The sequence below is a fragment of the Pelecanus crispus genome, chromosome Z (genome assembly GCF_030463565.1).
Source record: "Pelecanus crispus isolate bPelCri1 chromosome Z, bPelCri1.pri, whole genome shotgun sequence".
NCBI classification, from domain to species: Eukaryota; Metazoa; Chordata; class Aves; order Pelecaniformes; family Pelecanidae; genus Pelecanus; species Pelecanus crispus.
Window position 1 is genome coordinate 10,550,185 of NC_134676.1, and position 27,589 is coordinate 10,577,773.

General features: G+C 62.2%; 4 protein-coding genes across 5 annotated transcripts in view; 3 read left to right on the forward strand and 1 right to left on the reverse strand.

Annotated features, from left to right (window-relative positions):
* UBAP2 (ubiquitin associated protein 2) overlaps positions 1–27,589 on the reverse strand; it is a 248,076-nt gene that overhangs the window by 119,431 nt on the left and 101,056 nt on the right. The window lies entirely within an intron of this gene.
* On the forward strand, positions 1,833–2,411 carry LOC142596683 (interferon-like). Its single transcript, XM_075726650.1, has one exon. The coding sequence runs from the start codon at positions 1,833–1,835 to the stop codon at positions 2,409–2,411; it is 579 nt and encodes a 192-aa protein (XP_075582765.1).
* On the forward strand, positions 5,758–6,336 carry LOC142596687 (interferon-like). Its single transcript, XM_075726814.1, has one exon. The coding sequence runs from the start codon at positions 5,758–5,760 to the stop codon at positions 6,334–6,336; it is 579 nt and encodes a 192-aa protein (XP_075582929.1).
* LOC142596689 (interferon-like) lies at positions 9,683–10,261 on the forward strand. The gene has a single exon (XM_075726872.1). The coding sequence runs from the start codon at positions 9,683–9,685 to the stop codon at positions 10,259–10,261; it is 579 nt and encodes a 192-aa protein (XP_075582987.1).

The following is a 27,589-nucleotide window of genomic DNA, read 5'->3' on the forward strand; positions in this document are numbered from 1 at the left end:
AGCCAGCAGTGTGCCCACCTGGCCAAGGCGGCCAACGGCATCCTGGCTTCTGTCGGGAACAGCGTGGCCAGCAGGAGCAGGGAAGCGATCGTCCCCCTGTACTCGGCACTGGTGAGGACGCACCTCAAATACCGTGTCCGGTTTTGGGCCCCTCACTCCAGGAAAGACATTGAGGTGCTGCAGCGTGGCCAGGGAAGGGCAACGAAGCCGCTGAAGGCTCTGGAGAGCAAGTCTTATGAGGAGCCGCTGCTCAGGGAACTGGGATTCTTTCGTCTGGAGAAGACGAGGCCGAGCGGAGACCATAAGGTCGCTCTCCACAACCACCCGAACGGAGGCTGTAGCCAGGTGGCTGTTGGTCTCTTCTCCCAAGGAGGTGGCGCCAGGACGAGAGGAAACGGCCTCAAGCTGCGCTGCGGGAGGTTTAGCTTGGCTAGCACAAAAAATTTCTTCACGGAAAGAGTGCTCAAGCATTGGAACAGGCTGCCCAGAGAGGCGGTGGAGTCACCATCCCCGCGCCTCTTCAAAACACGCCTAGACGTGGCACTCTGGGACACGGTTTAGTAGGCACGGCGGTGTTGGGTTGAGGCTTGCACTGCTGATCTTGGAGATCCTTTCCAACCTTAACGACTCCTAGTTTTTACTTGCAGTAAAAGATAATCCAGCCACCAAGCCAGGAAACGTGAAATTATTACTCTGCCCTGAAACCGTTTAGTGGTGGACTTGGGAGTCTTAGGTTAACGGTTGGACTGCGTGATCTTAAAGGTCTTTTCCAACCTAAACGATTCTATCATGCCATGACCCTTGCTGTTGCAAGGGACCCAGAAACCTCAGCGAGTGCAACCCCCAGCTCCTCCTCCTCCTCCTCCCACCACAGCTCTAGAACTACATCAGCCGGCTCGGCTCCACCGCCACAGGACTCTTGCACACCCCTCCTCCAGGGCCGCCGGGGCTCACGCCAGCCCAAACGCAAGACCCTTTGCTCACGGGGGACATTGTCTTCTTTGCTCTCCAGACACCTCACGCAAAGGAGGACGACAAAACACAACAGGACCCCTGCTACAGGGGCACACGCGCCGCAACACAGACAGCGACCCAGCGCAGCAGCAGCAGCGGCGGCGGCGGCGGCGGCGGCAAAGCCCTTCCCTTGCTCCTCAAGCCTTTCCTCCCCATCCTCATCAGCTTCAAATGCAGGACCTGGGGCAGCTCCAGCCGCAAACACAGCCAACCCTCAAGTGCCTACACCCACAGCCACCGCCTCGCAAGCCGCCCACGCCACCCCCAGGCCCGCGCTCCAGCAGGGGCTCTCCCCAGGCTCTGCCAAGCGACATCACTTCCCAACCCTTCCCGCCACAAAAAGACAACACCAGCTAAGATGGAAACAACGGCGAGCCCCAAGCAAAAGCAAAACACACCACAACCAACACCAGCCCGCTACAGCCGGAAAAGACACCGCGGCAGGAAGGCAAACCTCACTCCCCTCCAGAAAACAGCCACCACAGCTCGCCCCGCGGGCAGCAGGGAAACCCTCACACACCGCCCCGACACAGCTGCCCACAAGGCCTCTGCCCCAGCGCTTTCGCATCCCCCACGCAACCACCACAGACCACCTCCCCACGCACGGCCACCCCGACAACGCACTTCCCCACGACCACCACAGCCACCGGCCAAAAACGAAAACCACAGACGGAAACTCGCTGCACTCAGAAAGCGAGGAAGGGAAAGCCGACGCGCCACATAAAGCCGGCCACCCGGCAGCACCCCAAGCACGGCGCCCACCCGCACCACCAGCAAGCCTCACCGCGCTCCTGCCCAGCACCACCCACAGCCCCACCATGGCTGCGCCCGCAACCCCACAGCCCCGCCTGCCGCACGGCGCCCCAGCGCTCCTGCTCCTCCTCACGGCTCTCGCCTCCGCCCTCGCCTGCCAACACCTGCGTCCCCGAGACACCACCTTCCCCTGGCACGGCCTCCGGCTCCTCCAGCACATGGCTCCCAGCCCGCCGCAGACATGCCACCACCAGCACGCCCCCTTCCCCTTCCCCGACACCCTCCTCCACGCCAGCCACCCGCAGCAAGCCGACGCCACCGCCCTCCGCATCCTCCAGCACCTCTTCGACACCCTCAGCGGACCCAACACCCCACAGCACTGGGACGCCACGGCACGACGGCAACTCCTCAGCGGCCTCCACCACCGCATCCAGCAGCTCCAGCAATGCCCGCCAGCCAACCCCACGCTCTCCCAAGGCCAAGGGCCCCGCAACCTGCTGCTCGGCATCGAAAAGTACTTTGGGCGCATCCGCGACTTCCTCCGCACCCACAACCACAGCGCCTGCGCCTGGGACCACGTCTGCCTCGAAGCTCGCCTCTGCTTCCAACGCCTCCACAACCTCACCCGCTCCACGCCCAATTAGCCCAAACACCCCGACACGACCCGCACGGCCCCACACACCACCACCCACCACCACGCCACTTCTGGACCACCGCCCCAGCCCCACCTCTGGCCTCCCGCCTCCCCTCGCCCGCGCACAGGGGCGCTCCAAGGACGGCCCTGCACCCTCAGCCTCCACCGACTCCTCCTCTATTTATAGAACTTACCCTATTTATTTTGACAATGCTTTCTATCTATTTATTCACCTATTTATTTGACCGACAATAAAGACCCGTTGCAAAAAGCTTGCCACTGCCTCTTGCCTCACAACCACGGGAACGAGCCTTTGGCCTGGCGGGGGGCAAGACACCTCCACTCAACACCTACTCCAAGCCCCGCGCCAAACAGGGCTCTGCACATCCCGTGCCCACTCTTCTCTTTGCCGCCTCCCCAACCAGGCACCTTCCTCACTCAGCCTCTCTGAAAAACCTCCGACAGGCTTTAGCCATCCGCAGCAGAATCCTCTCCTCGGCCCTCGTCTCCTCCACACTTACCCCCTTCCAGACCGCTTTAGACCCACTGAGCAGCAGCTCTCGAGATCGTCCTCACTACAAGGACGACACCCACCTGCTCAACCACCTCGGCCTCCAGCACAGGAGGGCCACAAGCGTCATCAGAGGGTGGAACACCTCTCCTGCTACAAGGAAAGGCTGACACAGTTGGGCTTCTTCAGCCTGCAGAAGGCAAGGCTCCGGGGAGACCTCCCTGCGGCCTTTCAATACCTAAACGGGGCTCGCAACAAAGCTGCCGACAGGCTTTTCGATAGCGCCTGGAGCGACCGCACGAGGGGGAGGTGTTTTAAGCCGAAAGAGGGCAGATGCAGCCTACACGCAAGGAAGACGTTTTCTACCGTCAGGGTGCTGAAACGCGGGCACACACGCGGTAGGTGCCCCGTCCCCGGAAACGTTCAAGCTCAGCTTGCACGGGGCTCTGAGCAGCCTCATCGAGTCAAACACGTCCCCACCTCATGGCTGGGGCGTCGGACCACATCACCTTTAAAGGTCCCTCCCAACCCACACCCCGCGACGATTCGATGCAGGGCCGGCACGGCACAGATCGCTTTCACCAGCCCCAGGTCCCCTGCTCTCCACGCTTTGGCCATTTCTCACGACAACCCTCTCGTTGCGCTGCTAGAAAACACCTCGCAGCACCAACTCTTCCAGGGCAACAGCGACAAGGTCCAGCCACCGACCTCCAACGTCAGCCCACCTCCTCCAGTGACGGCACCCACCTACGCCACGTGCCAGCACCCCAAGCACGGCACCCACCAACGCAACGCTGCCTGACAACACCGTGGCTCCCAGCCCGCCACCGCCCTGCCACCACCGCCACACACATCTTTCCCCCGCTCCAAAAGCTTTCAGAAAACACCTGGCAGCGCCTCTCGCACGAGCGCAACGTGACCCCATGCAACGCCACAGCCTTGGGGAACAGGGGCTGGAAAGCTGCCCGGCGCAAAAGGACCTGGCGGTGTCCCTCGACAGCCGGCTCAACAGGAGCCAGCAGTGTGCCCACCTGGCCAAGGCGGCCAACGGCATCCTGGCTTCTGTCGGGAACAGCGTGGCCAGCAGGAGCAGGGAAGCGATCGTCCCCCTGTACTCGGCACTGGTGAGGACGCACCTCAAATACCGTGTCCGGTTTTGGGCCCCTCACTCCAGGAAAGACATTGAGGTGCTGCAGCGTGGCCAGGGAAGGGCAACGAAGCCGCTGAAGGCTCTGGAGAGCAAGTCTTATGAGGAGCCGCTGCTCAGGGAACTGGGATTCTTTCGTCTGGAGAAGACGAGGCCGAGCGGAGACCATAAGGTCGCTCTCCACAACCACCCGAACGGAGGCTGTAGCCAGGTGGCTGTTGGTCTCTTCTCCCAAGGAGGTGGCGCCAGGACGAGAGGAAACGGCCTCAAGCTGCGCTGCGGGAGGTTTAGCTTGGCTAGCACAAAAAATTTCTTCACGGAAAGAGTGCTCAAGCATTGGAACAGGCTGCCCAGAGAGGCGGTGGAGTCACCATCCCCGCGCCTCTTCAAAACACGCCTAGACGTGGCACTCTGGGACACGGTTTAGTAGGCACGGCGGTGTTGGGTTGAGGCTTGCACTGCTGATCTTGGAGATCCTTTCCAACCTTAACGACTCCTAGTTTTTACTTGCAGTAAAAGATAATCCAGCCACCAAGCCAGGAAACGTGAAATTATTACTCTGCCCTGAAACCGTTTAGTGGTGGACTTGGGAGTCTTAGGTTAACGGTTGGACTGCGTGATCTTAAAGGTCTTTTCCAACCTAAACGATTCTATCATGCCATGACCCTTGCTGTTGCAAGGGACCCAGAAACCTCAGCGAGTGCAACCCCCAGCTCCTCCTCCTCCTCCTCCCACCACAGCTCTAGAACTACATCAGCCGGCTCGGCTCCACCGCCACAGGACTCTTGCACACCCCTCCTCCAGGGCCGCCGGGGCTCACGCCAGCCCAAACGCAAGACCCTTCGCTCACGGGGGACATTGTCTTCTTTGCTCTCCAGACACCTCACGCAAAGGAGGACGACAAAACACAACAGGACCCCTGCTACAGGGGCACACGCGCCGCAACACAGACAGCGACCCAGCGCAGCAGCAGCAGCGGCGGCGGCGGCGGCGGCGGCAAAGCCCTTCCCTTGCTCCTCAAGCCTTTCCTCCCCATCCTCATCAGCTTCAAATGCAGGACCTGGGGCAGCTCCAGCCGCAAACACAGCCAACCCTCAAGTGCCTACACCCACAGCCACCGCCTCGCAAGCCGCCCACGCCACCCCCAGGCCCGCGCTCCAGCAGGGGCTCTCCCCAGGCTCTGCCAAGCGACATCACTTCCCAACCCTTCCCGCCACAAAAAGACAACACCAGCTAAGATGGAAACAACGGCGAGCCCCAAGCGAAAGCAAAACACACCACAACCAACACCAGCCCGCTACAGCCGGAAAAGACACCGCGGCAGGAAGGCAAACCTCACTCCCCTCCAGAAAACAGCCACCACAGCTCGCCCCGCGGGCAGCAGGGAAACCCTCACACACCGCCCCGACACAGCTGCCCACAAGGCCTCTGCCCCAGCGCTTTCGCATCCCCCACGCAACCACCACAGACCACCTCCCCACGCACGGCCACCCCGACAACGCACTTCCCCACGACCACCACAGCCACCGGCCAAAAACGAAAACCACAGACGGAAACTCGCTGCACTCAGAAAGCGAGGAAGGGAAAGCCGACGCGCCACATAAAGCCGGCCACCCGGCAGCACCCCAAGCACGGCGCCCACCCGCACCACCAGCAAGCCTCACCGCGCTCCTGCCCAGCACCACCCACAGCCCCACCATGGCTGCGCCCGCAACCCCACAGCCCCGCCTGCCGCACGGCGCCCCGGCGCTCCTGCTCCTCCTCACGGCTCTCGCCTCCGCCCTCGCCTGCCAACACCTGCGTCCCCGAGACACCACCTTCCCCTGGCACGGCCTCCGGCTCCTCCAGCACATGGCTCCCAGCCCGCCGCAGACATGCCACCACCAGCACGCCCCCTTCCCCTTCCCCGACACCCTCCTCCACGCCAGCCACCCGCAGCAAGCCGACGCCACCGCCCTCCGCATCCTCCAGCACCTCTTCGACACCCTCAGCGGACCCAACACCCCACAGCACTGGGACGCCACGGCACGACGGCAACTCCTCAGCGGCCTCCACCACCGCATCCAGCAGCTCCAGCAATGCCCGCCAGCCAACCCCACGCTCTCCCAAGGCCAAGGGCCCCGCAACCTGCTGCTCGGCATCGAAAAGTACTTTGGGCGCATCCGCGACTTCCTCCGCACCCACAACCACAGCGCCTGCGCCTGGGACCACGTCTGCCTCGAAGCTCGCCTCTGCTTCCAACGCCTCCACAACCTCACCCGCTCCACGCCCAATTAGCCCAAACACCCCGACACGACCCGCACGGCCCCACACACCACCACCCACCACCACGCCACTTCTGGACCACCGCCCCAGCCCCACCTCTGGCCTCCCGCCTCCCCTCGCCCGCGCACAGGGGCGCTCCAAGGACGGCCCTGCACCCTCAGCCTCCACCGACTCCTCCTCTATTTATAGAACTTACCCTATTTATTTTGACAATGCTTTCTATCTATTTATTCACCTATTTATTTGACCGACAATAAAGACCCGTTGCAAAAAGCTTGCCACTGCCTCTTGCCTCACAACCACGGGAACGAGCCTTTGGCCTGGCGGGGGGCAAGACACCTCCACTCAACACCTACTCCAAGCCCCGCGCCAAACAGGGCTCTGCACATCCCGTGCCCACTCTTCTCTTTGCCGCCTCCCCAACCAGGCACCTTCCTCACTCAGCCTCTCTGAAAAACCTCCGACAGGCTTTAGCCATCCGCAGCAGAATCCTCTCCTCGGCCCTCGTCTCCTCCACACTTACACCCTTCCAGACCGCTTTAGACCCACTGAGCAGCAGCTCTCGAGATCGTCCTCACTACAAGGACGACACCCACCTGCTCAACCACCTCGGCCTCCAGCACAGGAGGGCCACAAGCGTCATCAGAGGGTGGAACACCTCTCCTACTACAAGGAAAGGCTGACACAGTTGGGCTTCTTCAGCCTGCAGAAGGCAAGGCTCCGGGGAGACCTCCCTGCGGCCTTTCAATACCTAAACGGGGCTCGCAACAAAGCTGCCGACAGGCTTTTCGATAGCGCCTGGAGCGACCGCACGAGGGGGAGGTGTTTTAAGCCGAAAGAGGGCAGATGCAGCCTACACGCAAGGAAGACGTTTTCTACCGTCAGGGTGCTGAAACGCGGGCACACACGCGGTAGGTGCCCCGTCCCCGGAAACGTTCAAGCTCAGCTTGCACGGGGCTCTGAGCAGCCTCATCGAGTCAAACACGTCCCCACCTCATGGCTGGGGCGTCGGACCACATCACCTTTAAAGGTCCCTCCCAACCCACACCCCGCGACGATTCGATGCAGGGCCGGCACGGCACAGATCGCTTTCACCAGCCCCAGGTCCCCTGCTCTCCACGCTTTGGCCATTTCTCACGACAACCCTCTCGTTGCGCTGCTAGAAAACACCTCGCAGCACCAACTCTTCCAGGGCAACAGCGACAAGGTCCAGCCACCGACCTCCAACGTCAGCCCACCTCCTCCAGTGACGGCACCCACCTACGCCACGTGCCAGCACCCCAAGCACGGCACCCACCAACGCAACGCTGCCTGACAACACCGTGGCTCCCAGCCCGCCACCGCCCTGCCACCACCGCCACACACATCTTTCCCCCGCTCCAAAAGCTTTCAGAAAACACCTGGCAGCGCCTCTCGCACGAGCGCAACGTGACCCCATGCAACGCCACAGCCTTGGGGAACAGGGGCTGGAAAGCTGCCCGGCGCAAAAGGACCTGGCGGTGTCCCTCGACAGCCGGCTCAACAGGAGCCAGCAGTGTGCCCACCTGGCCAAGGCGGCCAACGGCATCCTGGCTTCTGTCGGGAACAGCGTGGCCAGCAGGAGCAGGGAAGCGATCGTCCCCCTGTACTCGGCACTGGTGAGGACGCACCTCAAATACCGTGTCCGGTTTTGGGCCCCTCACTCCAGGAAAGACATTGAGGTGCTGCAGCGTGGCCAGGGAAGGGCAACGAAGCCGCTGAAGGCTCTGGAGAGCAAGTCTTATGAGGAGCCGCTGCTCAGGGAACTGGGATTCTTTCGTCTGGAGAAGACGAGGCCGAGCGGAGACCATAAGGTCGCTCTCCACAACCACCCGAACGGAGGCTGTAGCCAGGTGGCTGTTGGTCTCTTCTCCCAAGGAGGTGGCGCCAGGACGAGAGGAAACGGCCTCAAGCTGCGCTGCGGGAGGTTTAGCTTGGCTAGCACAAAAAATTTCTTCACGGAAAGAGTGCTCAAGCATTGGAACAGGCTGCCCAGAGAGGCGGTGGAGTCACCATCCCCGCGCCTCTTCAAAACACGCCTAGACGTGGCACTCTGGGACACGGTTTAGTAGGCACGGCGGTGTTGGGTTGAGGCTTGCACTGCTGATCTTGGAGATCCTTTCCAACCTTAACGACTCCTAGTTTTTACTTGCAGTAAAAGATAATCCAGCCACCAAGCCAGGAAACGTGAAATTATTACTCTGCCCTGAAACCGTTTAGTGGTGGACTTGGGAGTCTTAGGTTAACAGTTGGACTGCGTGATCTTAAAGGTCTTTTCCAACCTAAACGATTCTATCATGCCATGACCCTTGCTGTTGCAAGGGACCCAGAAACCTCAGCGAGTGCAACCCCCAGCTCCTCCTCCTCCTCCTCCCACCACAGCTCTAGAACTACATCAGCCGGCTCGGCTCCACCGCCACAGGACTCTTGCACACCCCTCCTCCAGGGCCGCCGGGGCTCACGCCAGCCCAAACGCAAGACCCTTCGCTCACGGGGGACATTGTCTTCTTTGCTCTCCAGACACCTCACGCAAAGGAGGACGACAAAACACAACAGGACCCCTGCTACAGGGGCACACGCGCCGCAACACAGACAGCGACCCAGCGCAGCAGCAGCGGCGGCGGCGGCGGCGGCGGCGGCAAAGCCCTTCCCTTGCTCCTCAAGCCTTTCCTCCCCATCCTCATCAGCTTCAAATGCAGGACCTGGGGCAGCTCCAGCCGCAAACACAGCCAACCCTCAAGTGCCTACACCCACAGCCACCGCCTCGCAAGCCGCCCACGCCACCCCCAGGCCCGCGCTCCAGCAGGGGCTCTCCCCAGGCTCTGCCAAGCGACATCACTTCCCAACCCTTCCCGCCACAAAAAGACAACACCAGCTAAGATGGAAACAACGGCGAGCCCCAAGCGAAAGCAAAACACACCACAACCAACACCAGCCCGCTACAGCCGGAAAAGACACCGCGGCAGGAAGGCAAACCTCACTCCCCTCCAGAAAACAGCCACCACAGCTCGCCCCGCGGGCAGCAGGGAAACCCTCACACACCGCCCCGACACAGCTGCCCACAAGGCCTCTGCCCCAGCGCTTTCGCATCCCCCACGCAACCACCACAGACCACCTCCCCACGCACGGCCACCCCGACAACGCACTTCCCCACGACCACCACAGCCACCGGCCAAAAACGAAAACCACAGACGGAAACTCGCTGCACTCAGAAAGCGAGGAAGGGAAAGCCGACGCGCCACATAAAGCCGGCCACCCGGCAGCACCCCAAGCACGGCGCCCACCCGCACCACCAGCAAGCCTCACCGCGCTCCTGCCCAGCACCACCCACAGCCCCACCATGGCTGCGCCCGCAACCCCACAGCCCCGCCTGCCGCACGGCGCCCCGGCGCTCCTGCTCCTCCTCACGGCTCTCGCCTCCGCCCTCGCCTGCCAACACCTGCGTCCCCGAGACACCACCTTCCCCTGGCACGGCCTCCGGCTCCTCCAGCACATGGCTCCCAGCCCGCCGCAGACATGCCACCACCAGCACGCCCCCTTCCCCTTCCCCGACACCCTCCTCCACGCCAGCCACCCGCAGCAAGCCGACGCCACCGCCCTCCGCATCCTCCAGCACCTCTTCGACACCCTCAGCGGACCCAACACCCCACAGCACTGGGACGCCACGGCACGACGGCAACTCCTCAGCGGCCTCCACCACCGCATCCAGCAGCTCCAGCAATGCCCGCCAGCCAACCCCACGCTCTCCCAAGGCCAAGGGCCCCGCAACCTGCTGCTCGGCATCGAAAAGTACTTTGGGCGCATCCGCGACTTCCTCCGCACCCACAACCACAGCGCCTGCGCCTGGGACCACGTCTGCCTCGAAGCTCGCCTCTGCTTCCAACGCCTCCACAACCTCACCCGCTCCACGCCCAATTAGCCCAAACACCCCGACACGACCCGCACGGCCCCACACACCACCACCCACCACCACGCCACTTCTGGACCACCGCCCCAGCCCCACCTCTGGCCTCCCGCCTCCCCTCGCCCGCGCACAGGGGCGCTCCAAGGACGGCCCTGCACCCTCAGCCTCCACCGACTCCTCCTCTATTTATAGAACTTACCCTATTTATTTTGACAATGCTTTCTATCTATTTATTCACCTATTTATTTGACCGACAATAAAGACCCGTTGCAAAAAGCTTGCCACTGCCTCTTGCCTCACAACCACGGGAACGAGCCTTTGGCCTGGCGGGGGGCAAGACACCTCCACTCAACACCTACTCCAAGCCCCGCGCCAAACAGGGCTCTGCACATCCCGTGCCCACTCTTCTCTTTGCCGCCTCCCCAACCAGGCACCTTCCTCACTCAGCCTCTCTGAAAAACCTCCGACAGGCTTTAGCCATCCGCAGCAGAATCCTCTCCTCGGCCCTCGTCTCCTCCACACTTACCCCCTTCCAGACCGCTTTAGACCCACTGAGCAGCAGCTCTCGAGATCGTCCTCACTACAAGGACGACACCCACCTGCTCAACCACCTCGGCCTCCAGCACAGGAGGGCCACAAGCGTCATCAGAGGGTGGAACACCTCTCCTGCTACAAGGAAAGGCTGACACAGTTGGGCTTCTTCAGCCTGCAGAAGGCAAGGCTCCGGGGAGACCTCCCTGCGGCCTTTCAATACCTAAACGGGGCTCGCAACAAAGCTGCCGACAGGCTTTTCGATAGCGCCTGGAGCGACCGCACGAGGGGGAGGTGTTTTAAGCCGAAAGAGGGCAGATGCAGCCTACACGCAAGGAAGACGTTTTCTACCGTCAGGGTGCTGAAACGCGGGCACACACGCGGTAGGTGCCCCGTCCCCGGAAACGTTCAAGCTCAGCTTGCACGGGGCTCTGAGCAGCCTCATCGAGTCAAACACGTCCCCACCTCATGGCTGGGGCGTCGGACCACATCACCTTTAAAGGTCCCTCCCAACCCACACCCCGCGACGATTCGATGCAGGGCCGGCACGGCACAGATCGCTTTCACCAGCCCCAGGTCCCCTGCTCTCCACGCTTTGGCCATTTCTCACGAAAACCCTCTCGTTGCGCTGCTAGAAAACACCTCGCAGCACCAACTCTTCCAGGGCAACAGCGACAAGGTCCAGCCACCGACCTCCAACGTCAGCCCACCTCCTCCAGTGACGGCACCCACCTACGCCACGTGCCAGCACCCCAAGCACGGCACCCACCAACGCAACGCTGCCTGACAACACCGTGGCTCCCAGCCCGCCACCGCCCTGCCACCACCGCCACACACATCTTTCCCCCGCTCCAAAAGCTTTCAGAAAACACCTGGCAGCGCCTCTCGCACGAGCGCAACGTGACCCCATGCAACGCCACAGCCTTGGGGAACAGGGGCTGGAAAGCTGCCCGGCGCAAAAGGACCTGGCGGTGTCCCTCGACAGCCGGCTCAACAGGAGCCAGCAGTGTGCCCACCTGGCCAAGGCGGCCAACGGCATCCTGGCTTCTGTCGGGAACAGCGTGGCCAGCAGGAGCAGGGAAGCGATCGTCCCCCTGTACTCGGCACTGGTGAGGACGCACCTCAAATACCGTGTCCGGTTTTGGGCCCCTCACTCCAGGAAAGACATTGAGGTGCTGCAGCGTGGCCAGGGAAGGGCAACGAAGCCGCTGAAGGCTCTGGAGAGCAAGTCTTATGAGGAGCCGCTGCTCAGGGAACTGGGATTCTTTCGTCTGGAGAAGACGAGGCCGAGCGGAGACCATAAGGTCGCTCTCCACAACCACCCGAACGGAGGCTGTAGCCAGGTGGCTGTTGGTCTCTTCTCCCAAGGAGGTGGCGCCAGGACGAGAGGAAACGGCCTCAAGCTGCGCTGCGGGAGGTTTAGCTTGGCTAGCACAAAAAATTTCTTCACGGAAAGAGTGCTCAAGCATTGGAACAGGCTGCCCAGAGAGGCGGTGGAGTCACCATCCCCGCGCCTCTTCAAAACACGCCTAGACGTGGCACTCTGGGACACGGTTTAGTAGGCACGGCGGTGTTGGGTTGAGGCTTGCACTGCTGATCTTGGAGATCCTTTCCAACCTTAACGACTCCTAGTTTTTACTTGCAGTAAAAGATAATCCAGCCACCAAGCCAGGAAACGTGAAATTATTACTCTGCCCTGAAACCGTTTAGTGGTGGACTTGGGAGTCTTAGGTTAACGGTTGGACTGCGTGATCTTAAAGGTCTTTTCCAACCTAAACGATTCTATCATGCCATGACCCTTGCTGTTGCAAGGGACCCAGAAACCTCAGCGAGTGCAACCCCCAGCTCCTCCTCCTCCTCCTCCCACCACAGCTCTAGAACTACATCAGCCGGCTCGGCTCCACCGCCACAGGACTCTTGCACACCCCTCCTCCAGGGCCGCCGGGGCTCACGCCAGCCCAAACGCAAGACCCTTCGCTCACGGGGGACATTGTCTTCTTTGCTCTCCAGACACCTCACGCAAAGGAGGACGACAAAACACAACAGGACCCCTGCTACAGGGGCACACGCGCCGCAACACAGACAGCGACCCAGCGCAGCAGCAGCAGCGGCGGCGGCGGCGGCGGCGGCAAAGCCCTTCCCTTGCTCCTCAAGCCTTTCCTCCCCATCCTCATCAGCTTCAAATGCAGGACCTGGGGCAGCTCCAGCCGCAAACACAGCCAACCCTCAAGTGCCTACACCCACAGCCACCGCCTCGCAAGCCGCCCACGCCACCCCCCAGGCCCGCGCTCCAGCAGGGGCTCTCCCCAGGCTCTGCCAAGCGACATCACTTCCCAACCCTTCCCGCCACAAAAAGACAACACCAGCTAAGATGGAAACAACGGCGAGCCCCAAGCAAAAGCAAAACACACCACAACCAACACCAGCCCGCTACAGCCGGAAAAGACACCGCGGCAGGAAGGCAAACCTCACTCCCCTCCAGAAAACAGCCACCACAGCTCGCCCCGCGGGCAGCAGGGAAACCCTCACACACCGCCCCGACACAGCTGCCCACAAGGCCTCTGCCCCAGCGCTTTCGCATCCCCCACGCAACCACCACAGACCACCTCCCCACGCACGGCCACCCCGACAACGCACTTCCCCACGACCACCACAGCCACCGGCCAAAAACGAAAACCACAGACGGAAACTCGCTGCACTCAGAAAGCGAGGAAGGGAAAGCCGACGCGCCACATAAAGCCGGCCACCCGGCAGCACCCCAAGCACGGCGCCCACCCGCACCACCAGCAAGCCTCACCGCGCTCCTGCCCAGCACCACCCACAGCCCCACCATGGCTGCGCCCGCAACCCCACAGCCCCGCCTGCCGCACGGCGCCCCAGCGCTCCTGCTCCTCCTCACGGCTCTCGCCTCCGCCCTCGCCTGCCAACACCTGCGTCCCCGAGACACCACCTTCCCCTGGCACGGCCTCCGGCTCCTCCAGCACATGGCTCCCAGCCCGCCGCAGACATGCCACCACCAGCACGCCCCCTTCCCCTTCCCCGACACCCTCCTCCACGCCAGCCACCCGCAGCAAGCCGACGCCACCGCCCTCCGCATCCTCCAGCACCTCTTCGACACCCTCAGCGGACCCAACACCCCACAGCACTGGGACGCCACGGCACGACGGCAACTCCTCAGCGGCCTCCACCACCGCATCCAGCAGCTCCAGCAATGCCCGCCAGCCAACCCCACGCTCTCCCAAGGCCAAGGGCCCCGCAACCTGCTGCTCGGCATCGAAAAGTACTTTGGGCGCATCCGCGACTTCCTCCGCACCCACAACCACAGCGCCTGCGCCTGGGACCACGTCTGCCTCGAAGCTCGCCTCTGCTTCCAACGCCTCCACAACCTCACCCGCTCCACGCCCAATTAGCCCAAACACCCCGACACGACCCGCACGGCCCCACACACCACCACCCACCACCACGCCACTTCTGGACCACCGCCCCAGCCCCACCTCTGGCCTCCCGCCTCCCCTCGCCCGCGCACAGGGGCGCTCCAAGGACGGCCCTGCACCCTCAGCCTCCACCGACTCCTCCTCTATTTATAGAACTTACCCTATTTATTTTGACAATGCTTTCTATCTATTTATTCACCTATTTATTTGACCGACAATAAAGACCCGTTGCAAAAAGCTTGCCACTGCCTCTTGCCTCACAACCACGGGAACGAGCCTTTGGCCTGGCGGGGGGCAAGACACCTCCACTCAACACCTACTCCAAGCCCCGCGCCAAACAGGGCTCTGCACATCCCGTGCCCACTCTTCTCTTTGCCGCCTCCCCAACCAGGCACCTTCCTCACTCAGCCTCTCTGAAAAACCTCCGACAGGCTTTAGCCATCCGCAGCAGAATCCTCTCCTCGGCCCTCGTCTCCTCCACACTTACCCCCTTCCAGACCGCTTTAGACCCACTGAGCAGCAGCTCTCGAGATCGTCCTCACTACAAGGACGACACCCACCTGCTCAACCACCTCGGCCTCCAGCACAGGAGGGCCACAAGCGTCATCAGAGGGTGGAACACCTCTCCTGCTACAAGGAAAGGCTGACACAGTTGGGCTTCTTCAGCCTGCAGAAGGCAAGGCTCCGGGGAGACCTCCCTGCGGCCTTTCAATACCTAAACGGGGCTCGCAACAAAGCTGCCGACAGGCTTTTCGATAGCGCCTGGAGCGACCGCACGAGGGGGAGGTGTTTTAAGCCGAAAGAGGGCAGATGCAGCCTACACGCAAGGAAGACGTTTTCTACCGTCAGGGTGCTGAAACGCGGGCACACACGCGGTAGGTGCCCCGTCCCCGGAAACGTTCAAGCTCAGCTTGCACGGGGCTCTGAGCAGCCTCATCGAGTCAAACACGTCCCCACCTCATGGCTGGGGCGTCGGACCACATCACCTTTAAAGGTCCCTCCCAACCCACACCCCGCGACGATTCGATGCAGGGCCGGCACGGCACAGATCGCTTTCACCAGCCCCAGGTCCCCTGCTCTCCACGCTTTGGCCATTTCTCACGACAACCCTCTCGTTGCGCTGCTAGAAAACACCTCGCAGCACCAACTCTTCCAGGGCAACAGCGACAAGGTCCAGCCACCGACCTCCAACGTCAGCCCACCTCCTCCAGTGACGGCACCCACCTACGCCACGTGCCAGCACCCCAAGCACGGCACCCACCAACGCAACGCTGCCTGACAACACCGTGGCTCCCAGCCCGCCACCGCCCTGCCACCACCGCCACACACATCTTTCCCCCGCTCCAAAAGCTTTCAGAAAACACCTGGCAGCGCCTCTCGCACGAGCGCAACGTGACCCCATGCAACGCCACAGCCTTGGGGAACAGGGGCTGGAAAGCTGCCCGGCGCAAAAGGACCTGGCGGTGTCCCTCGACAGCCGGCTCAACAGGAGCCAGCAGTGTGCCCACCTGGCCAAGGCGGCCAACGGCATCCTGGCTTCTGTCGGGAACAGCGTGGCCAGCAGGAGCAGGGAAGCGATCGTCCCCCTGTACTCGGCACTGGTGAGGACGCACCTCAAATACCGTGTCCGGTTTTGGGCCCCTCACTCCAGGAAAGACATTGAGGTGCTGCAGCGTGGCCAGGGAAGGGCAACGAAGCCGCTGAAGGCTCTGGAGAGCAAGTCTTATGAGGAGCCGCTGCTCAGGGAACTGGGATTCTTTCGTCTGGAGAAGACGAGGCCGAGCGGAGACCATAAGGTCGCTCTCCACAACCACCCGAACGGAGGCTGTAGCCAGGTGGCTGTTGGTCTCTTCTCCCAAGGAGGTGGCGCCAGGACGAGAGGAAACGGCCTCAAGCTGCGCTGCGGGAGGTTTAGCTTGGCTAGCACAAAAAATTTCTTCACGGAAAGAGTGCTCAAGCATTGGAACAGGCTGCCCAGAGAGGCGGTGGAGTCACCATCCCCGCGCCTCTTCAAAACACGCCTAGACGTGGCACTCTGGGACACGGTTTAGTAGGCACGGCGGTGTTGGGTTGAGGCTTGCACTGCTGATCTTGGAGATCCTTTCCAACCTTAACGACTCCTAGTTTTTACTTGCAGTAAAAGATAATCCAGCCACCAAGCCAGGAAACGTGAAATTATTACTCTGCCCTGAAACCGTTTAGTGGTGGACTTGGGAGTCTTAGGTTAACGGTTGGACTGCGTGATCTTAAAGGTCTTTTCCAACCTAAACGATTCTATCATGCCATGACCCTTGCTGTTGCAAGGGACCCAGAAACCTCAGCGAGTGCAACCCCCAGCTCCTCCTCCTCCTCCTCCCACCACAGCTCTAGAACTACATCAGCCGGCTCGGCTCCACCGCCACAGGACTCTTGCACACCCCTCCTCCAGGGCCGCCGGGGCTCACGCCAGCCCAAACGCAAGACCCTTCGCTCACGGGGGACATTGTCTTCTTTGCTCTCCAGACACCTCACGCAAAGGAGGACGACAAAACACAACAGGACCCCTGCTACAGGGGCACACGCGCCGCAACACAGACAGCGACCCAGCGCAGCAGCAGCAGCGGCGGCGGCGGCGGCGGCGGCAAAGCCCTTCCCTTGCTCCTCAAGCCTTTCCTCCCCATCCTCATCAGCTTCAAATGCAGGACCTGGGGCAGCTCCAGCCGCAAACACAGCCAACCCTCAAGTGCCTACACCCACAGCCACCGCCTCGCAAGCCGCCCACGCCACCCCCAGGCCCGCGCTCCAGCAGGGGCTCTCCCCAGGCTCTGCCAAGCGACATCACTTCCCAACCCTTCCCGCCACAAAAAGACAACACCAGCTAAGATGGAAACAACGGCGAGCCCCAAGCGAAAGCAAAACACACCACAACCAACACCAGCCCGCTACAGCCGGAAAAGACACCGCGGCAGGAAGGCAAACCTCACTCCCCTCCAGAAAACAGCCACCACAGCTCGCCCCGCGGGCAGCAGGGAAACCCTCACACACCGCCCCGACACAGCTGCCCACAAGGCCTCTGCCCCAGCGCTTTCGCATCCCCCACGCAACCACCACAGACCACCTCCCCACGCACGGCCACCCCGACAACGCACTTCCCCACGACCACCACAGCCACCGGCCAAAAACGAAAACCACAGACGGAAACTCGCTGCACTCAGAAAGCGAGGAAGGGAAAGCCGACGCGCCACATAAAGCCGGCCACCCGGCAGCACCCCAAGCACGGCGCCCACCCGCACCACCAGCAAGCCTCACCGCGCTCCTGCCCAGCACCACCCACAGCCCCACCATGGCTGCGCCCGCAACCCCACAGCCCCGCCTGCCGCACGGCGCCCCGGCGCTCCTGCTCCTCCTCACGGCTCTCGCCTCCGCCCTCGCCTGCCAACACCTGCGTCCCCGAGACACCACCTTCCCCTGGCACGGCCTCCGGCTCCTCCAGCACATGGCTCCCAGCCCGCCGCAGACATGCCACCACCAGCACGCCCCCTTCCCCTTCCCCGACACCCTCCTCCACGCCAGCCACCCGCAGCAAGCCGACGCCACCGCCCTCCGCATCCTCCAGCACCTCTTCGACACCCTCAGCGGACCCAACACCCCACAGCACTGGGACGCCACGGCACGACGGCAACTCCTCAGCGGCCTCCACCACCGCATCCAGCAGCTCCAGCAATGCCCGCCAGCCAACCCCACGCTCTCCCAAGGCCAAGGGCCCCGCAACCTGCTGCTCGGCATCGAAAAGTACTTTGGGCGCATCCGCGACTTCCTCCGCACCCACAACCACAGCGCCTGCGCCTGGGACCACGTCTGCCTCGAAGCTCGCCTCTGCTTCCAACGCCTCCACAACCTCACCCGCTCCACGCCCAATTAGCCCAAACACCCCGACACGACCCGCACGGCCCCACACACCACCACCCACCACCACGCCACTTCTGGACCACCGCCCCAGCCCCACCTCTGGCCTCCCGCCTCCCCTCGCCCGCGCACAGGGGCGCTCCAAGGACGGCCCTGCACCCTCAGCCTCCACCGACTCCTCCTCTATTTATAGAACTTACCCTATTTATTTTGACAATGCTTTCTATCTATTTATTCACCTATTTATTTGACCGACAATAAAGACCCGTTGCAAAAAGCTTGCCACTGCCTCTTGCCTCACAACCACGGGAACGAGCCTTTGGCCTGGCGGGGGGCAAGACACCTCCACTCAACACCTACTCCAAGCCCCGCGCCAAACAGGGCTCTGCACATCCCGTGCCCACTCTTCTCTTTGCCGCCTCCCCAACCAGGCACCTTCCTCACTCAGCCTCTCTGAAAAACCTCCGACAGGCTTTAGCCATCCGCAGCAGAATCCTCTCCTCGGCCCTCGTCTCCTCCACACTTACACCCTTCCAGACCGCTTTAGACCCACTGAGCAGCAGCTCTCGAGATCGTCCTCACTACAAGGACGACACCCACCTGCTCAACCACCTCGGCCTCCAGCACAGGAGGGCCACAAGCGTCATCAGAGGGTGGAACACCTCTCCTACTACAAGGAAAGGCTGACACAGTTGGGCTTCTTCAGCCTGCAGAAGGCAAGGCTCCGGGGAGACCTCCCTGCGGCCTTTCAATACCTAAACGGGGCTCGCAACAAAGCTGCCGACAGGCTTTTCGATAGCGCCTGGAGCGACCGCACGAGGGGGAGGTGTTTTAAGCCGAAAGAGGGCAGATGCAGCCTACACGCAAGGAAGACGTTTTCTACCGTCAGGGTGCTGAAACGCGGGCACACACGCGGTAGGTGCCCCGTCCCCGGAAACGTTCAAGCTCAGCTTGCACGGGGCTCTGAGCAGCCTCATCGAGTCAAACACGTCCCCACCTCATGGCTGGGGCGTCGGACCACATCACCTTTAAAGGTCCCTCCCAACCCACACCCCGCGACGATTCGATGCAGGGCCGGCACGGCACAGATCGCTTTCACCAGCCCCAGGTCCCCTGCTCTCCACGCTTTGGCCATTTCTCACGACAACCCTCTCGTTGCGCTGCTAGAAAACACCTCGCAGCACCAACTCTTCCAGGGCAACAGCGACAAGGTCCAGCCACCGACCTCCAACGTCAGCCCACCTCCTCCAGTGACGGCACCCACCTACGCCACGTGCCAGCACCCCAAGCACGGCACCCACCAACGCAACGCTGCCTGACAACACCGTGGCTCCCAGCCCGCCACCGCCCTGCCACCACCGCCACACACATCTTTCCCCCGCTCCAAAAGCTTTCAGAAAACACCTGGCAGCGCCTCTCGCACGAGCGCAACGTGACCCCATGCAACGCCACAGCCTTGGGGAACAGGGGCTGGAAAGCTGCCCGGCGCAAAAGGACCTGGCGGTGTCCCTCGACAGCCGGCTCAACAGGAGCCAGCAGTGTGCCCACCTGGCCAAGGCGGCCAACGGCATCCTGGCTTCTGTCGGGAACAGCGTGGCCAGCAGGAGCAGGGAAGCGATCGTCCCCCTGTACTCGGCACTGGTGAGGACGCACCTCAAATACCGTGTCCGGTTTTGGGCCCCTCACTCCAGGAAAGACATTGAGGTGCTGCAGCGTGGCCAGGGAAGGGCAACGAAGCCGCTGAAGGCTCTGGAGAGCAAGTCTTATGAGGAGCCGCTGCTCAGGGAACTGGGATTCTTTCGTCTGGAGAAGACGAGGCCGAGCGGAGACCATAAGGTCGCTCTCCACAACCACCCGAACGGAGGCTGTAGCCAGGTGGCTGTTGGTCTCTTCTCCCAAGGAGGTGGCGCCAGGACGAGAGGAAACGGCCTCAAGCTGCGCTGCGGGAGGTTTAGCTTGGCTAGCACAAAAAATTTCTTCACGGAAAGAGTGCTCAAGCATTGGAACAGGCTGCCCAGAGAGGCGGTGGAGTCACCATCCCCGCGCCTCTTCAAAACACGCCTAGACGTGGCACTCTGGGACACGGTTTAGTAGGCACGGCGGTGTTGGGTTGAGGCTTGCACTGCTGATCTTGGAGATCCTTTCCAACCTTAACGACTCCTAGTTTTTACTTGCAGTAAAAGATAATCCAGCCACCAAGCCAGGAAACGTGAAATTATTACTCTGCCCTGAAACCGTTTAGTGGTGGACTTGGGAGTCTTAGGTTAACAGTTGGACTGCGTGATCTTAAAGGTCTTTTCCAACCTAAACGATTCTATCATGCCATGACCCTTGCTGTTGCAAGGGACCCAGAAACCTCAGCGAGTGCAACCCCCAGCTCCTCCTCCTCCTCCTCCCACCACAGCTCTAGAACTACATCAGCCGGCTCGGCTCCACCGCCACAGGACTCTTGCACACCCCTCCTCCAGGGCCGCCGGGGCTCACGCCAGCCCAAACGCAAGACCCTTCGCTCACGGGGGACATTGTCTTCTTTGCTCTCCAGACACCTCACGCAAAGGAGGACGACAAAACACAACAGGACCCCTGCTACAGGGGCACACGCGCCGCAACACAGACAGCGACCCAGCGCAGCAGCAGCGGCGGCGGCGGCGGCGGCGGCGGCAAAGCCCTTCCCTTGCTCCTCAAGCCTTTCCTCCCCATCCTCATCAGCTTCAAATGCAGGACCTGGGGCAGCTCCAGCCGCAAACACAGCCAACCCTCAAGTGCCTACACCCACAGCCACCGCCTCGCAAGCCGCCCACGCCACCCCCAGGCCCGCGCTCCAGCAGGGGCTCTCCCCAGGCTCTGCCAAGCGACATCACTTCCCAACCCTTCCCGCCACAAAAAGACAACACCAGCTAAGATGGAAACAACGGCGAGCCCCAAGCGAAAGCAAAACACACCACAACCAACACCAGCCCGCTACAGCCGGAAAAGACACCGCGGCAGGAAGGCAAACCTCACTCCCCTCCAGAAAACAGCCACCACAGCTCGCCCCGCGGGCAGCAGGGAAACCCTCACACACCGCCCCGACACAGCTGCCCACAAGGCCTCTGCCCCAGCGCTTTCGCATCCCCCACGCAACCACCACAGACCACCTCCCCACGCACGGCCACCCCGACAACGCACTTCCCCACGACCACCACAGCCACCGGCCAAAAACGAAAACCACAGACGGAAACTCGCTGCACTCAGAAAGCGAGGAAGGGAAAGCCGACGCGCCACATAAAGCCGGCCACCCGGCAGCACCCCAAGCACGGCGCCCACCCGCACCACCAGCAAGCCTCACCGCGCTCCTGCCCAGCACCACCCACAGCCCCACCATGGCTGCGCCCGCAACCCCACAGCCCCGCCTGCCGCACGGCGCCCCGGCGCTCCTGCTCCTCCTCACGGCTCTCGCCTCCGCCCTCGCCTGCCAACACCTGCGTCCCCGAGACACCACCTTCCCCTGGCACGGCCTCCGGCTCCTCCAGCACATGGCTCCCAGCCCGCCGCAGACATGCCACCACCAGCACGCCCCCTTCCCCTTCCCCGACACCCTCCTCCACGCCAGCCACCCGCAGCAAGCCGACGCCACCGCCCTCCGCATCCTCCAGCACCTCTTCGACACCCTCAGCGGACCCAACACCCCACAGCACTGGGACGCCACGGCACGACGGCAACTCCTCAGCGGCCTCCACCACCGCATCCAGCAGCTCCAGCAATGCCCGCCAGCCAACCCCACGCTCTCCCAAGGCCAAGGGCCCCGCAACCTGCTGCTCGGCATCGAAAAGTACTTTGGGCGCATCCGCGACTTCCTCCGCACCCACAACCACAGCGCCTGCGCCTGGGACCACGTCTGCCTCGAAGCTCGCCTCTGCTTCCAACGCCTCCACAACCTCACCCGCTCCACGCCCAATTAGCCCAAACACCCCGACACGACCCGCACGGCCCCACACACCACCACCCACCACCACGCCACTTCTGGACCACCGCCCCAGCCCCACCTCTGGCCTCCCGCCTCCCCTCGCCCGCGCACAGGGGCGCTCCAAGGACGGCCCTGCACCCTCAGCCTCCACCGACTCCTCCTCTATTTATAGAACTTACCCTATTTATTTTGACAATGCTTTCTATCTATTTATTCACCTATTTATTTGACCGACAATAAAGACCCGTTGCAAAAAGCTTGCCACTGCCTCTTGCCTCACAACCACGGGAACGAGCCTTTGGCCTGGCGGGGGGCAAGACACCTCCACTCAACACCTACTCCAAGCCCCGCGCCAAACAGGGCTCTGCACATCCCGTGCCCACTCTTCTCTTTGCCGCCTCCCCAACCAGGCACCTTCCTCACTCAGCCTCTCTGAAAAACCTCCGACAGGCTTTAGCCATCCGCAGCAGAATCCTCTCCTCGGCCCTCGTCTCCTCCACACTTACACCCTTCCAGACCGCTTTAGACCCACTGAGCAGCAGCTCTCGAGATCGTCCTCACTACAAGGACGACACCCACCTGCTCAACCACCTCGGCCTCCAGCACAGGAGGGCCACAAGCGTCATCAGAGGGTGGAACACCTCTCCTACTACAAGGAAAGGCTGACACAGTTGGGCTTCTTCAGCCTGCAGAAGGCAAGGCTCCGGGGAGACCTCCCTGCGGCCTTTCAATACCTAAACGGGGCTCGCAACAAAGCTGCCGACAGGCTTTTCGATAGCGCCTGGAGCGACCGCACGAGGGGGAGGTGTTTTAAGCCGAAAGAGGGCAGATGCAGCCTACACGCAAGGAAGACGTTTTCTACCGTCAGGGTGCTGAAACGCGGGCACACACGCGGTAGGTGCCCCGTCCCCGGAAACGTTCAAGCTCAGCTTGCACGGGGCTCTGAGCAGCCTCATCGAGTCAAACACGTCCCCACCTCATGGCTGGGGCGTCGGACCACATCACCTTTAAAGGTCCCTCCCAACCCACACCCCGCGACGATTCGATGCAGGGCCGGCACGGCACAGATCGCTTTCACCAGCCCCAGGTCCCCTGCTCTCCACGCTTTGGCCATTTCTCACGACAACCCTCTCGTTGCGCTGCTAGAAAACACCTCGCAGCACCAACTCTTCCAGGGCAACAGCGACAAGGTCCAGCCACCGACCTCCAACGTCAGCCCACCTCCTCCAGTGACGGCACCCACCTACGCCACGTGCCAGCACCCCAAGCACGGCACCCACCAACGCAACGCTGCCTGACAACACCGTGGCTCCCAGCCCGCCACCGCCCTGCCACCACCGCCACACACATCTTTCCCCCGCTCCAAAAGCTTTCAGAAAACACCTGGCAGCGCCTCTCGCACGAGCGCAACGTGACCCCATGCAACGCCACAGCCTTGGGGAACAGGGGCTGGAAAGCTGCCCGGCGCAAAAGGACCTGGCGGTGTCCCTCGACAGCCGGCTCAACAGGAGCCAGCAGTGTGCCCACCTGGCCAAGGCGGCCAACGGCATCCTGGCTTCTGTCGGGAACAGCGTGGCCAGCAGGAGCAGGGAAGCGATCGTCCCCCTGTACTCGGCACTGGTGAGGACGCACCTCAAATACCGTGTCCGGTTTTGGGCCCCTCACTCCAGGAAAGACATTGAGGTGCTGCAGCGTGGCCAGGGAAGGGCAACGAAGCCGCTGAAGGCTCTGGAGAGCAAGTCTTATGAGGAGCCGCTGCTCAGGGAACTGGGATTCTTTCGTCTGGAGAAGACGAGGCCGAGCGGAGACCATAAGGTCGCTCTCCACAACCACCCGAACGGAGGCTGTAGCCAGGTGGCTGTTGGTCTCTTCTCCCAAGGAGGTGGCGCCAGGACGAGAGGAAACGGCCTCAAGCTGCGCTGCGGGAGGTTTAGCTTGGCTAGCACAAAAAATTTCTTCACGGAAAGAGTGCTCAAGCATTGGAACAGGCTGCCCAGAGAGGCGGTGGAGTCACCATCCCCGCGCCTCTTCAAAACACGCCTAGACGTGGCACTCTGGGACACGGTTTAGTAGGCACGGCGGTGTTGGGTTGAGGCTTGCACTGCTGATCTTGGAGATCCTTTCCAACCTTAACGACTCCTAGTTTTTACTTGCAGTAAAAGATAATCCAGCCACCAAGCCAGGAAACGTGAAATTATTACTCTGCCCTGAAACCGTTTAGTGGTGGACTTGGGAGTCTTAGGTTAACAGTTGGACTGCGTGATCTTAAAGGTCTTTTCCAACCTAAACGATTCTATCATGCCATGACCCTTGCTGTTGCAAGGGACCCAGAAACCTCAGCGAGTGCAACCCCCAGCTCCTCCTCCTCCTCCTCCCACCACAGCTCTAGAACTACATCAGCCGGCTCGGCTCCACCGCCACAGGACTCTTGCACACCCCTCCTCCAGGGCCGCCGGGGCTCACGCCAGCCCAAACGCAAGACCCTTCGCTCACGGGGGACATTGTCTTCTTTGCTCTCCAGACACCTCACGCAAAGGAGGACGACAAAACACAACAGGACCCCTGCTACAGGGGCACACGCGCCGCAACACAGACAGCGACCCAGCGCAGCAGCAGCGGCGGCGGCGGCGGCGGCGGCGGCAAAGCCCTTCCCTTGCTCCTCAAGCCTTTCCTCCCCATCCTCATCAGCTTCAAATGCAGGACCTGGGGCAGCTCCAGCCGCAAACACAGCCAACCCTCAAGTGCCTACACCCACAGCCACCGCCTCGCAAGCCGCCCACGCCACCCCCAGGCCCGCGCTCCAGCAGGGGCTCTCCCCAGGCTCTGCCAAGCGACATCACTTCCCAACCCTTCCCGCCACAAAAAGACAACACCAGCTAAGATGGAAACAACGGCGAGCCCCAAGCGAAAGCAAAACACACCACAACCAACACCAGCCCGCTACAGCCGGAAAAGACACCGCGGCAGGAAGGCAAACCTCACTCCCCTCCAGAAAACAGCCACCACAGCTCGCCCCGCGGGCAGCAGGGAAACCCTCACACACCGCCCCGACACAGCTGCCCACAAGGCCTCTGCCCCAGCGCTTTCGCATCCCCCACGCAACCACCACAGACCACCTCCCCACGCACGGCCACCCCGACAACGCACTTCCCCACGACCACCACAGCCACCGGCCAAAAACGAAAACCACAGACGGAAACTCGCTGCACTCAGAAAGCGAGGAAGGGAAAGCCGACGCGCCACATAAAGCCGGCCACCCGGCAGCACCCCAAGCACGGCGCCCACCCGCACCACCAGCAAGCCTCACCGCGCTCCTGCCCAGCACCACCCACAGCCCCACCATGGCTGCGCCCGCAACCCCACAGCCCCGCCTGCCGCACGGCGCCCCGGCGCTCCTGCTCCTCCTCACGGCTCTCGCCTCCGCCCTCGCCTGCCAACACCTGCGTCCCCGAGACACCACCTTCCCCTGGCACGGCCTCCGGCTCCTCCAGCACATGGCTCCCAGCCCGCCGCAGACATGCCACCACCAGCACGCCCCCTTCCCCTTCCCCGACACCCTCCTCCACGCCAGCCACCCGCAGCAAGCCGACGCCACCGCCCTCCGCATCCTCCAGCACCTCTTCGACACCCTCAGCGGACCCAACACCCCACAGCACTGGGACGCCACGGCACGACGGCAACTCCTCAGCGGCCTCCACCACCGCATCCAGCAGCTCCAGCAATGCCCGCCAGCCAACCCCACGCTCTCCCAAGGCCAAGGGCCCCGCAACCTGCTGCTCGGCATCGAAAAGTACTTTGGGCGCATCCGCGACTTCCTCCGCACCCACAACCACAGCGCCTGCGCCTGGGACCACGTCTGCCTCGAAGCTCGCCTCTGCTTCCAACGCCTCCACAACCTCACCCGCTCCACGCCCAATTAGCCCAAACACCCCGACACGACCCGCACGGCCCCACACACCACCACCCACCACCACGCCACTTCTGGACCACCGCCCCAGCCCCACCTCTGGCCTCCCGCCTCCCCTCGCCCGCGCACAGGGGCGCTCCAAGGACGGCCCTGCACCCTCAGCCTCCACCGACTCCTCCTCTATTTATAGAACTTACCCTATTTATTTTGACAATGCTTTCTATCTATTTATTCACCTATTTATTTGACCGACAATAAAGACCCGTTGCAAAAAGCTTGCCACTGCCTCTTGCCTCACAACCACGGGAACGAGCCTTTGGCCTGGCGGGGGGCAAGACACCTCCACTCAACACCTACTCCAAGCCCCGCGCCAAACAGGGCTCTGCACATCCCGTGCCCACTCTTCTCTTTGCCGCCTCCCCAACCAGGCACCTTCCTCACTCAGCCTCTCTGAAAAACCTCCGACAGGCTTTAGCCATCCGCAGCAGAATCCTCTCCTCGGCCCTCGTCTCCTCCACACTTACCCCCTTCCAGACCGCTTTAGACCCACTGAGCAGCAGCTCTCGAGATCGTCCTCACTACAAGGACGACACCCACCTGCTCAACCACCTCGGCCTCCAGCACAGGAGGGCCACAAGCGTCATCAGAGGGTGGAACACCTCTCCTGCTACAAGGAAAGGCTGACACAGTTGGGCTTCTTCAGCCTGCAGAAGGCAAGGCTCCGGGGAGACCTCCCTGCGGCCTTTCAATACCTAAACGGGGCTCGCAACAAAGCTGCCGACAGGCTTTTCGATAGCGCCTGGAGCGACCGCACGAGGGGGAGGTGTTTTAAGCCGAAAGAGGGCAGATGCAGCCTACACGCAAGGAAGACGTTTTCTACCGTCAGGGTGCTGAAACGCGGGCACACACGCGGTAGGTGCCCCGTCCCCGGAAACGTTCAAGCTCAGCTTGCACGGGGCTCTGAGCAGCCTCATCGAGTCAAACACGTCCCCACCTCATGGCTGGGGCGTCGGACCACATCACCTTTAAAGGTCCCTCCCAACCCACACCCCGCGACGATTCGATGCAGGGCCGGCACGGCACAGATCGCTTTCACCAGCCCCAGGTCCCCTGCTCTCCACGCTTTGGCCATTTCTCACGAAAACCCTCTCGTTGCGCTGCTAGAAAACACCTCGCAGCACCAACTCTTCCAGGGCAACAGCGACAAGGTCCAGCCACCGACCTCCAACGTCAGCCCACCTCCTCCAGTGACGGCACCCACCTACGCCACGTGCCAGCACCCCAAGCACGGCACCCACCAACGCAACGCTGCCTGACAACACCGTGGCTCCCAGCCCGCCACCCGCCCTGCCACCACCGCCACACACATCTTTCCCCCGCTCCAAAAGCTTTCAGAAAACACCTGGCAGCGCCTCTCGCACGAGCGCAACGTGACCCCATGCAACGCCACAGCCTTGGGGAACAGGGGCTGGAAAGCTGCCCGGCGCAAAAGGACCTGGCGGTGTCCCTCGACAGCCGGCTCAACAGGAGCCAGCAGTGTGCCCACCTGGCCAAGGCGGCCAACGGCATCCTGGCTTCTGTCGGGAACAGCGTGGCCAGCAGGAGCAGGGAAGCGATCGTCCCCCTGTACTCGGCACTGG

Coding starts and splice junctions, on each gene's coding strand:
- LOC142596683 (XM_075726650.1), top strand. CDS start 1,833: ATGGCTGCGCCCGCAACCCCACAGCCCCGCCTGCCGCACGGCGCCCCA.
- LOC142596689 (XM_075726872.1), top strand. CDS start 9,683: ATGGCTGCGCCCGCAACCCCACAGCCCCGCCTGCCGCACGGCGCCCCG.
- LOC142596687 (XM_075726814.1), top strand. CDS start 5,758: ATGGCTGCGCCCGCAACCCCACAGCCCCGCCTGCCGCACGGCGCCCCG.